General features: G+C 43.6%; 1 protein-coding gene across 1 annotated transcript in view; it reads right to left on the reverse strand.

Moving 5' to 3' along the window:
- NUP188 (nucleoporin 188) overlaps positions 1–12,972 on the reverse strand; it is a 3,305,077-nt gene that overhangs the window by 2,221,505 nt on the left and 1,070,600 nt on the right. The window contains exon 19 of the mRNA XM_044058121.1: positions 5,047–5,173. Within this exon, the coding sequence (XP_043914056.1) occupies positions 5,047–5,173 (127 nt within the window). The remainder of the gene's footprint in view (positions 1–5,046; positions 5,174–12,972) is intronic.

The following is a 12,972-nucleotide window of genomic DNA, read 5'->3' on the forward strand; positions in this document are numbered from 1 at the left end:
GTTCCCCCTTGCTTATGTACCACACTACAGACATGTTGCCTGATTGAATCGCAATTGTCCCAGTGGGAAGAAAACTGTGAGGTGCTTGCAACACGTATAGCACTACTCTTGTCTCCAGAGCATTTATGTGCAAGTGGTTCTCGTGATCCTGCCAGATACCTTGGACCGTCATTCCCAGATAATACCCCCCCACCCTATCTGGGAAGCATCCGTGGTCAAGACTGCATTTTGTTGAGGGAGAACAAAGGGACAATCTAGACAAAGCTGATTTGTATGTAACCACCATGTTAGATCCTTCTTGCAGGAGTTTGTAATGAGTATTTGGTGGGACAAGGGTAGATCCAGTATTGACCACTGGGCAAATGGCCACTGAAGTACTCTCATGTAGACGGGTTAGGGGAATTAAAAGAATGGTGGATGCCATAGTCCCTCGAACTTGAAGAATTATCCTGGCTTTCTCTTTGGTCAGCAAGAATCTGACTTGGTTGTGCAACGATTCTATTCTTTCTGGTGTCAGTTTTTGCTGTCATGGTGGTTGAGTCTGTGTCTGAGCCTAAAAAGACAACACACTGCGATACAGATAAGGCAGATTTTTTTTAGATTTACTGCAATTCCTAATCTGGCGCACAAGGATAGAGTCCCGTCCCTGGCTCGGATTAGTTGGTGCTTCGTGGTAGCAGTGAGGAGCCAGTCGTCTAAACATGGAAACACCTGGAATCCCTGACGTCTCAGGTGAGCTGTGACCACCGCCATACATTTGGTGAACACTCTGGGGGCTGTAGTGAAGCCAAAGGGCAGTGTTTGAAATTGAAAATGACTGGTTCCCAGCCGAAAGCGTAGATGTCTTCTGGAGCGCCTGTCCATTTTGATATGGTAGTACGCGTCCTGAAGATCTATGGAGCACATCCAATTGTCTTTTCTGATAAACGGCAAAATTGACTGCAGAGTGATCATTCGGAACTTCGATTTTTTTAGAGACTTGTTTAGCTTGCTGTGATCTAGAATTCATCTCCAGTCCCCCATCTTTTCTGGAACTAAAAAGAATCGTGAGTTTCGGATCCTATTTGCTCTGTAGGGACTTCTTAGATTACTTTTTTTGAAGCAACAAGATAACCTCTAATGTTGTACGGTCTATTTGATTGGACGGTACATCTGGTAAAGACTGATTTGTAGGGGGAATCGGAAATAAAAGGAATGAGGTTACCTCTGGTAATTATATTTTGTACCCATCAATCTTGAGAAATTTGTAGCCAGGCACTTGGGTACAGTGAGAGACGACCCCTGACTGCCTCCAAAGACGAACAGTAGGGCAACCCCTCAGGGGCGATGAAAGGGTCTATCAGAGAACGCATCTCTATCACCCAGGTGTTATGGACCCCCCTCTGCCGCGAGCACACCGCCTTCCATTGTAACCTCCCCCTGTGCCTCTAGGGGAGGGTTTACTCTGTGCTTGAGGGAAACCTTTTTGGGATTTACAGAACCACATTTTCCCTCCTGTCTGAACCTTGGGATAGGGTCTGGAAGGAAGGGAGAAACTGACAGCAGATAAGGTTTTCCCTTCCTGCTCGCACCTGGTCAAATCTTTTTACCTGCAGTCCAAAAATAGTTGAACCATCAAAGGGGACGTTGGTAAAGGAAGATTTGAAGGATTCCGTAAAATTGCACAGCTGCATCCAGGAATGTCTCATAAGAGAGATCCCTGCTGTGGCCATCCTGCTCGCTCCATCAGCTGCGTAAGAAATCAGCCTCGTGGAGGAGTTAGCAATGGAGGTAAGAGTGGAGAGCTGCGAAGATACCTTGCCAGTGGATCCTGAAGCTACTGAACCCTGAAAGGCATCTCCCAACTCTATTAAGGGATCCCTTTGAAGTCTAGTAAAATAGGACATGTAATTCAGTGATCGTAAGGTAAAGGCCGCTGAAGAAAAGGTACGCTTTCCATACCTATCCATTGTCCTAGACTCTTTATTAGGAGGATGGATATTAGAGGATGTCTCAGATAACCTCCTTTGTGGCTGCTGCTACCACCATAGCATCCATAGGTACTCCCTTGGTAAGAAAGGTTTTGTCTTCTGGAGCAGTAATAAATTTATTAGGCCTCCTCGGGACAGGCTCCACTGTGTCCGGAGAGGTCCAAGCTTTCTGACATACGACCCTTAACAGTTGGTCATATGGTGGTGTCACCCAGGAGGTGGAACGTCGGGAACCATAAGCCTCAAGATACACCAATTCGTCCTCAGTAGGGTTAGAGGTCTTCCAATCACCCATCTAAGGATTTCTAGGATGTTTGCAAAAGAGACATCATCACCTTCTGACTCATCCAAATCAGTGTCAGAAGTGGCAAACTCGGGTGAGTCAATATGCTTCTACTTGCAGACTCTCTTCCTGGGGAGCTCTCCAGTGGGGGAATCTGGGGAGGTTTCAGAAGAGGGGACACCTATGGGGGCTCCTTGGGGCTCTGGCTCCTTATGCTTAGGGGCAGGCGGGGAAGAAGAGGCTGCAACCTGCTGCTGGTGGGATGTTAGGTCCAATGGCAAGGCTCTAGTAGCTGACAAAGCTCTCTCTAGTGCCTCAAAAGCCTTACCACCCTGCTCCAAAGAAGACCTCCACTGCGAGGAAACGGGTGGTCGACTCCGAACCGGAGAGGTAGGCTCCGAAGCAGACGTGGGAGCCAAGCTCACACGAGCCAAAGCACCGAAATGGAGGGTCAGATCTGAAGAAAAACAGGGGGGACTATCCCTTCCAGAGTCGACCCTCAGCTCAAAGACTGAACCGATGAAGTTAGACTTAACAGTTCCGAGGAAGCAGGAAGAGTTCTCAGAACCAAGGGTTCCAGCACTAAATGGCCCAAAGCATTATACTCAGATCGAAGCAGTCGGAGGAGAAACAGTAGACTGAGGATGGGATGGGATCTGAAGCCTTTGGGTCTGGAGGAGCTAAAATATTTGCCATTATTGCCAGTGCCGGGTCACAGAGCAGCCTCTTCACTACCCACTCTACATCTTCATCAGATAGTGTCCTGGAGGAACAGGTGGAGATAGGAGATCTTAAAGTTAGTGAAACTGGTCCCAAAAATCGGTGAATGTCGACAGAGATGATTATCTCGGAGTCGATGAAACAGACGGCACTGAGACCAAAGAAGCAGAATCGGAGCCAGAACTCTTCGGCTCCATCGCTTTTGATTTTTTTTGTTGGTTCCAAAGCAGGAACTGATGGAGATTTCCTTTTGTGAGTTTTAGAAACTGTCTGAACTTGTTTCAGCTGTTCTTGGAAAGAACTTGTCATAAGACCCCTGTCAATAATTTTTCTTTTGTGTTCATAAAGAACCCTGGTGCTGAACACATGACAGAAGGTGCAGGGTTCTTGTAAAAGAGGTTTCTCCAACACAGTACACACAACTGATGTGACTGTCAGTCAGAGACATTTTTTGAGAACATTTATCACACTTTTTAAAGCCAGAAGGGCAGTGTTCTTTGTGTTCTCTATCTTTATCCTTAGACATGCTTCTCAAGAAAGGGAAAAACAAATACAATAGTAATAATACAACTATAAGAGAGATTTTTTTTTTTATATAGAAGGAGAAGGAGAAAATTAAGAGAGAGAGGAAAGGCCCTCTAATTTAAATGGGCAACTACGGCCCTCTAACTTCAATGGGCCGTACAATCCCAAAGGGACAGGAAAAGCTAACACTCACGCAATAACTAGATAATAAAAGAAAAAGTATTAATAAGAAAGTGAAAAGAGTCAAAAATATCAAAAAAGTTTCACTTAGCTAATGAGCCAGTAAAGAAGACAACCTCAAAGCTTTTGCGGCTAACGAGATCTGGGGAATTGCCATGGTGCACCATGGGATAGGGGATAGCCTTGAGCCAGTAAAAGCTCTCAAGCTTTAGTATCGGCCGAGTCGGAGCCAAAGTTTGGCTCCGAGCCCATCCAGCAAGAATTACGGTGAGATAGGACTACATAACATAAGGTATGTTTCATTAAAACAAAAGAACTACTACTGGCATGAGGTAAACATGCACATTGCTCAGCCATTACCCTTTCATGTGGGAGTATCTGAAAAAGATCAGCGTAGACACTTTTCTGCACCAGCTGCTTGCCAACTATCAGACAATCTTCTCAGTCAACTGGCTCACTCGTTCCCATACACAGAGGTGAGACATCTGACAGGGGCCACCATTTAGGCAATAATTAGGGGTAGTGATGATTTTTATTTTTGCATTTTTTGTCCCTAACCCCACTGCACATGGCCAGCATTCAGCATACAAAACAGCGCCATTGAGAGCATATCATCTGCTTCTGCAAATAACATATCAAGACAGCTCTGTCTCCCTCACCCCATGGCCAAACTTCTATGGGGTCAATGATCTCCACCAGTGATTCAACCACAGGACCATGTGCACCTGGACCCACACCATCCCCCAAAAAGGATAAGAGCCAGCTAAGCTGCATAATTCTTCTTGTCCTGCTTGCCAGCTTCAGCAAGCAGCTAAATCACTAACTGAACTTTAACCACCCAAGTCATAGTCAGGGCTTTATTCTATGCCAATGGAGCTGGCAATAGGAACACATCTCTACAAAACAAAGTCCTCTCTCTAATGCCAACTAAACTTCAGCTAATGCTGTGTGCTGCAATGCTGTTAGCAATCTTAGCTATTCTCAGACCAGAAAATAATTCAGTTGAATGTCCAAAACAAATTACAGATAATTTTGTTCTTCTCTGACACAGCAATGGAAAATAATTGGAGAGGAGAAGGCTTAACCATTCTATTACTGTTCCTTCAGCAAAATAGATGGCAAGACTAAAAAGAGCGCAACTTCCTAAGAAAAGTAAAATGAAAAGGCTCTGAGGCAGGAATTTATAACTACATACAATGGTAATTCCCGGAGCATGGGTCAATGATCCTGCACACATGGAACCTTCATAATGAAAGTTCACTACAAATGTTTTGTTCTACATACATAACACATTCTCAACAAAGCTATCTTAGTATTCAGTCAGTTTCTAATACTTTTAAATGGCTGCGACAATAAAAATGTTCTTACCTCTGTAGTAGCATGTAGATGCGGGAGGTAATTGGTAAAAGACAATCTGCAATTGAATAATCTGTGCAAATGACTTTGTACACTAAATCAATAATAGGCTTGACTCTCTTACAGTGCTGAATCACATCTGCAAGAAAAAAAATCATAGTACAAATACTCAACTTTTCACAGTGCAAAGGTGCATTGTTTTCATACACTGATGCAGTTAACCTCATTTAAGCAGTTAATAGCATGCTCCATGCTTCCTTTTAAAAACTGAAATCCAAAAACACTTTTTTCCCCAAGTGTTCAGATAAGTTCACAGTCACCCACAGGTTTTATAAGCCCAAGCCTTAGTGCAAACGTGAATTTTCAAGCTCAAGAATGGCGAAGTACACTTGCATTTCTGATGCAGCTGATAAAGCTAAAGCAGCAAACAAACTTCAAATCATTGTGACAATCTATGACAACTTCCAGGCTCTAAGATTTACAAGCATAGAGATCAAGCAATGGTCCCAAAAACTTGCAACTCTGATACTACTTCTCGATGCCAGTTATGTTGACATCAGTAATGATAATTTCCTGAAAAACTGTCTACAATGACTAATTAACCATCTAAGGGGGGGGGGGGGGCTCAAGAAATATGTTCTGGACCTGAAGGTCATGTATAATATACTGGTTACTATCACAGCATATCTTTAAGGAAGTGACTTTGGTAAATCAGATATCCCTGCAAATTACAATACTGATAGCACACCCCTAAAGGTAGAACCAGTGGTGAGGGACTTAGGAATACAGACAGAAGGTAACAAACATAGACCACCAGGTAGCTATGGTAGTGAGGAAATCCTTCTGTGTGGATCAACTTATAAGTAAAGGTATTGCATCAAGATCAAAGGAAGTCATAGTGCCACTGTACTCGGCCCTCATCAGGACCACAACGAAGTACAATGCTCCCTTTTGCATTCATCTAACCAAGCACTTACACCATCTACAATGGCCCTAGAGGTTTCTCACTGAAAACATGCAAAGCATAAGGCACACGTCTTATACAGACTTAAGACCCTATCCCTTTACTCCAACTCGTACAGTTTATTGAAGGGTGATTTATGACTGACCTATAAGGCATTCTTTGCTCTAGCCCTGATGAAAATGTTATATTCACAAGAAAAAATATGAGGGTTACTCGTTCCATAGACTTGAACCTTATTTGTGACTAATAGAATTTGCTTTGCTGGAGAGACAGATTCAAAACCCAAAGGTGACCTCATCTATGGAATAAACTTCCCATCTTCATAAAACAAAGCCTGTCCCTCACTCTCTTCAAAAAGAATTCAGATAAATGAATGGGGAACAGTAAATTCACACACTGGCTACTGCCCACGTCCTTTATGGACAGAGGCAGTCTGTAAAATGAGTCAGAGCTCCAACATCCAAACACCCATTAACCTGATGCTACCTCATCTCGTACTTGGGGAATCAACATATAATACTGTCATATCCTGGGTATTATTGGCTAGGCTTCTAAACATTAGCTAGTAATCACCTATGAATTGATAACTCAAGTTCCAGTCCGCAACCATAAATAATACCTTCTATCAACTTATTTCTCCCAAAACTGTTTAAGTTCTGTAAAAGCAATTTTACATAGAATATAAATAAGTGCCAACATAATCCTCCTCTGCTACCCACCCCTTACTATCACAAATATACCAGTCTTTTTTTCCCCTCTTCTACCACTAATGGAGCCCCCCCTCTAGCAATCAGAATTACTACTCCCCCTTTTCCTTTTTCCTAGATATTCTGCCATATGTCCATTCTGAAATCTTTGTCAAATTCACATGCACATTTCTATACAAACGTGCCTCCAACACTGCTATTTGCACACATATGCTAATATAATTCAATGCTCCTTGCTTTTTGTTTGTACCTGTAAGGCAATTAACATCCCATAATAACATGGGCAGAGTACACATCACGACAAAGATGTTACTCCCACCTAATATACAGCTCTTAAATATGTACTTTCAACTTTTAGCTTTCATGCACATAATAATGTTTGGCAGGTTGATCTGTCAAGCAGTTCCTTCTCATTTCCCTTTAAACCTATGTCACATTTTTTTCTTAAAAACTCAAAAATAAACAACATTTTTATAACCTCCCGATCCCCCTTTAATTTAGAGCAAACAAAAAGTACAGTTGTGTACCTGCCATAAATGTAGATGTTAGAGTGTATTCACTGTTGCAGTCATTACACTAGGGTTATCCTGCCGGCAGGCTACCCGCAGTCGGCCAGAATTCCAAAGTCTAGGTCCGGCGTCAGTTACTGTTGCTTCTTCCCTGACGTCAGTGAGCCAGGGGTATAAAAGATGCAGCCAACGCCATTTTCTTCAGTTTTTCTTGCCCCAGATGTCAGGTGCCCCCAAATAGGTAGGCTGAAAAAATTTTGCCAAAAAGCAAGCATGTACTAAAATAAACATTTCCTTCATCTACAAGCAAATACACCACATAGGTTGTATAGAATAGAGAAGTACAGAAAAGTCTCAGCAAAGAAAAGGGGGATGGTGGGTGGGTAACCTGGACTGCAACAGTATTTATGGTAGCTACACAACTGTACTATGTTCATCGTGTTTCACTGTTGCAGTCATTACACTTGGGTTGAATCCCAAAGCTGAGGCTGGGTCTAAATAGGATTAGGTGAGGCTACCAGGCCCTGCAGAACTGCAGTGGCAAAGCCTACTCGGGATTTAGAGTAGAGTGGTAAGTGGTAGTGCTTGGTGAAAGTTTGCACTGAACTCCAGATTGCAGCCTCTAAAATGTCCTTGGTTGGTACTCCTCTGAGGAAGGCTGCTGAAGTGGCTGCTGCTCTGGTAGAATGTGGCCTAATGCCCTTAGGCACTGACTTACCATGGTGTGAATAGCAGAATCAAATGCAGTGTCCTATCCAGTTTGAAATAGTCTGCTTTGACATGGGCTTTCCTTTGATCCTGCAGCATAAGCTACAAACAGTTGCTCAGTTTTTCTGAAAGCTTTTGTTCTGTCCAAGTAGAATCGTGGCTGTCTGTGTATGTCCAACGCGTGCAGAAGTCTTTCCCCTTTATTCTGGGGATTTGGAAAGAATGTTGGCAAATGAATGGTTTGGTTAAGAGCCACACTGGATACTACCTTTGGCATGAAGGTTGGGTTTGTCCTTAGAGAGACCCTGTCCGGATGAAAAATAATGAAAGGTTCCACTGCCATTAATGCCTGTAACTCAGAGACTCTTCTTGCTGAAGTTATTGGCAGGAGCAGAGCAGTTTTCCATGATAAGAATTTTATATCAGGTGTATTGGCCGGCTCAAAAGGAGGCAGTGTGAGTTTTTCTAAAACAAAACTGAGGTCCCAGGTAGGTATTGGTGCTCTCCTTGGGGGTCTTATGTTTTTTGCCCCTCTGAGGTACTGTTTCAGTAGTGGATGAGAGAAAATAGGTGGTTTCGTATTGTAATGAGCAGAAATGGAAGAGACATGGATCTTAATTGATGAGAAGGAAAGGCCTTTGTCCAGCATCTCAGTTAGGTATTGTAAAATCTGAGGTATATTTGGAACAAGTGGTTCGAGTCCTTGTGCCTGGTTCCAAGCACAGAATCTCTTCCATTTTTCGGCATAAGATTTCCTAGTGCTGGGCCTCCTCGCTTCTAAAATGACATCCATAACCGCTTTAGAGAGAGGTGTGGTCTGAGTGGCTATGTTTATCTGCCATGCAGCCAGATTTAAGGTTCTGAGTTGACTGTGCAGAATCTGATTGTTTTGTTGAGTCAGAAGATGAGGAATTTGAGGTAAAGGCCAGGCTGGGTTTTGAGACAAGCTCTTTAGGATTGGGTACCAGTGCTGTCGTGGCCAGTCTGGAGCAATCAGGATCATTTTTGGCCTCTTGTCTGACTTTTAGGAGCACCCTGGGAAGAAGAGGCAGTGGAGGAAAGGCATAAACTGTCGGTTTTCCAGCTGAGCATCCACTTTCCATGCTTGTGAGTGATAAGTTCTTGTGCAGAATTTCTGTAGTTGGTAGTTGTGAGGGGAGGCAAAAAGATCCATGTCTGGGCGTCCCCATTTCCTTGTTATCATGTTGAAGACCTGTGGATTAGTTTCCATTCATGAGGATCCATGAGATTTCTGCTTAGTTAGTCTGCCAGTGTATTTTTCGTTCCTGGCAGGAATTGTGCCTGCAGATGTACTTTATAGGTCAGTGATGTGCTCCACAAAGTCTTGGCTTGCCTGAAGAGGGGGTAGGAATGTGTGCCCCCTTGCTTGTTTATGTACCACATAACTGTGGTATTGTCCGTCTTTAGTAATAGTTGTTCTGGATGTAGTAGATCATTGAAGGCTGTCAGGGCATTCTGTACAGCTAGCATCTCTTTTTGATTGATGTGAAGATGCATTTGCCCCTTGGGCCACGTGCCCTGAATACATTTTCCTGCCATGTGTGCCCCCCAGGCATAATCCAATGCATCTGGTATTGTCTGCCTGGCTGTGGGCAAGGTGAAAGGCTGTCCCTTGTTGTGGTGACAGGCCAGAGCCCAACATCGAAACTACTGTTGCAGGCAGAGTATTAGAGTTATTAGTGTTTCCAGGCTGTGGCAATGTTGAGTCCAAACACTTTTTAGATACCATTGTAGTTTCCTCGTATGCAGTCTTGCATATGGAATTAGTAGAATGCAGGATGCCATGAAGCCCAGGGCCTGCAGAATTTTTCTTGCAGGGAGCTGGGTCTTTGTTGCCATTATTTGAATGTAATGAGTCAGTTGCCTTTGCTTGTCTGGCGTGAGATAAGCCATCTGGGCAGTTGTATTTAAGCTTGCACCCAGGAATATTATCTCTTGAGAGGGCACTAGTTTTGATGTATTTTCGTTTACTGTGAAGCCTAGGCAAATTAGTAATCTTTTTACAAACGCCAAATGCTTTAGTAGAATGTTCTTGCTCTCTGCTTGAATGAGGCAGTCGTCCAAGTAGGGATATATTTGAATTCCTTTTTGTCTGCAAAATGCAATTACTGGTGCCAGGCATTTTGTGAAGACCCTGGGCGCAGTAGATAAGCCAAAGGGCAGTACAGAGAATTGGAAATGCATTGAGCCAGCTATGAATCTGAGGTATCTTCTGCAAGATTGTCTGATTGGAACATGCAGGTATGCCTCTTTGAGGTCCAAAGTAACTAGCCAAGCCTCCTTGGCCAGCATGGGTAGAAGTTGATGTAGTGTTAACATTTTGAAGTTTGGAACATCCAAGAAAGTATTTAGGATTGACAGGTCCAGTACTGGTCTCCAGGCTTTGTCCTTTCGGAGTACTAGGAAAAGTCTTGAGTAAATTCCTTGTCCCTGTTCTTGCTGTGGTACTCTCTGAATAGCTTTCATGTCCATGAGAGCAGTAATTTGCTTTTGTGCCTCTGCCCACTGGTTTTGTGGCAGGTCCGGCATACCTTTTGATTTTGGAAGGGTGTGAAAGTGGAACCTGTAAACCCTGAGAAACAATATTCAGTACCCATTTGTCCTGGGTGATCATGTGCCAATTTTATGAGAAAAGTGCTAGGGTACTGCCAAAAGGTAAGTGCTTGGCATTTGTAGAGGAAAGTCATTGAGACTGTTTCCTAAAAGGTTGTGATTTGTCTTCTCCTCCTTTGGGGGCTGAAGCACCCCATTGTTTAGGTCTGTAGGAGCCTTGGAGCTGAGATCTGCCTCTTGGGCGTCTGTATCTACCTCTTTGTGGCCTGTCTGACACCGGAAAGGACCAATTTTTTGAAGGCCAGTTTCTGCTAAACCTAGGTGGTTGAACCTGTAAGAAATCCTTTACTGTCTGCATTGATTTTGCTTTATCCTCCATTTTCTTTAACACCTCTTCCGCCTTAACACCAAACAAAGTATCATGCTGTAGTGGAGCATCCAATAATTTTACTTTAACATGTTCAGTTAACTTTGTTCTTTCAACCAAGCATGCCTTCGAATGATAGAGCCTGTAACTGCGGCTCTACAAGAAGCCTCTAATGAATCAAAACCACATTGCAGAGTATGCTTTCCCACTTGTTCAGCTGCATGCAATAAATCCTGCATTTCCTTATTGTCAGAACATTCTGAGTTTGTAAGCATTTTCTGTTTTAGCAAAGACAATAGGTATTGCTGATATTTAAGCATGTGAAACTGGCAGTTTAATGCCCTTACAGCTAAAGTAGCAGAAGTGTAAACCTTTTTCCCCCATCTATCCAGAGCTCTAGAATCCCTATCAGAGAGAACAAGATTTTTTGCAGTGGAAGCCTTAACCCCTTTGGGACCCTGAGAAATTGTTTCTGGGTCAGCAGCAGGGTTTTTATAAAGAAATTTATGAGAGTCTGGGACCCTGTAGTACCTGTCTGGCTTGACTGGTGCAGGGGGTAAAGAATCAGGAGACTGACTGGATTCAGAGAAAACATCATCAACTATATCAAACACAGGGAGGACAGCCAGGGGCCAGTGCTGAGGCAATAAAATAAAATATCTGAGCCTTTTATTGGATTCTGAGTAATCCTGGCTTTCCCAATGGAAATGCTCCCTCATGGTGTGTAAAGTTTCCCCAAAAGAATAATCCTCAGGCGGAGAGGCTGAAGGTATAGATTCTTCTGCATCAGAGTCCTCATAGGGAGGGAGAGAATATCCCTGATCTGAGGAGGAATCAGAGGAAATAGAAACCTGGTCAGGGGAGTCATTATCAGTGTCTTGCTTAGGTCTTTTATCAGGAGGGGGATGGGAACCCCTGATCAAAGTAATTAGGTCCTCGGCCATTTTAAGCATCTGTTTCTTTGGCATAGATGACTGTCCAGGAGAATGCTGTACTTGTTTCCTTGTCTTTAATGGTGTTTTTGACTTTGCCATGGCTGCTGTAGTGGACTTAATAGTAAGTTGTGAAGGTCTGAAAACACACTCAGAAGCCGATGCCTGCTCAGCGGCTCCGGACCCATCTGAGGGAATAATTTCCGCAGGCCCAATACCTTGAGTTTCCAGAGGCCTAGGTGTCTCCACATGGGAGTCGGATACGGCCTGTGGCTCTGAGGTAGCGGGTGTCAGGTGCTGTGAAAGTGCCTCACTGAGAACCGGCGACTGGCCTAGAAGAGGCTTTCTCGTCGGTTTTGGACCTCGGATGCCTGTCCTTTTCCTTGTCTTTGCGTTTTTTATTAATTCCGGTTGTCGGGTGCTCCGACGGCATTATGTAGTTAAACCTTCGGCCAAAGTAATGTAAAGCAAATTCAAACTGACGCTTAATAGTGCGTTGGTTGAATCTAGCACAAAACCGACAACTACTGACGTTGTGGTCAGGGCCTAGGCAAGGAATACAGTAAGAATGAAAATCCTTATGAGGTATTTGCTTCCCACAAGAAATACAATTGTTAACTTTTACTGATATCGGTCTGGAGTAAGAAAAAGTTTCCCCAACGGGGTACTTAGCTTTATTGAAGACTTCGGTTATGAAATTCGATTTCAAAAATCTCAGGAGTCGAACGACCGGCACTTGTGAACTGCTTTTGCTTAGGGCACCGCGCGGCAAGAAAGACTGAAGAAAATGGCATCAGCTGCATCTTTTATACCCCTGGCGCACTGACGTCAGGGAAGAAGCGATAGCAACCGACACCGGACCTAAACCTTGGAATTCTGGCCGACTGCGGGTAGCCTGCCAGTAAGATAACCCTAGGGTAATGACTGCAGCAGTGAAACACGATGAACATCTATATACATTTTCAACAAATGAGGTTTACTCCTCTAGAAAGGAGCAGTTGCTCCAAATCAACAGCTGCACCCACAACCACCACCTAATCCAAAAATTAAGGTTATCCATACTAACGTGCATGCTACATCTTATGCCCTGACTTACACAGACCATCTGTTCTTTTGTCATCTCTGTTCCCATATCAAATGTAAAAAAACACCTTGCATGCTTTCAATAAATTCATTT

This window comes from Protopterus annectens, chromosome 16.part0 (assembly GCF_019279795.1).
Source record: "Protopterus annectens isolate FY-2018-M chromosome 16.part0, PAN1.0, whole genome shotgun sequence".
In the NCBI taxonomy this organism is placed as follows: domain Eukaryota; kingdom Metazoa; phylum Chordata; order Ceratodontiformes; family Protopteridae; genus Protopterus; species Protopterus annectens.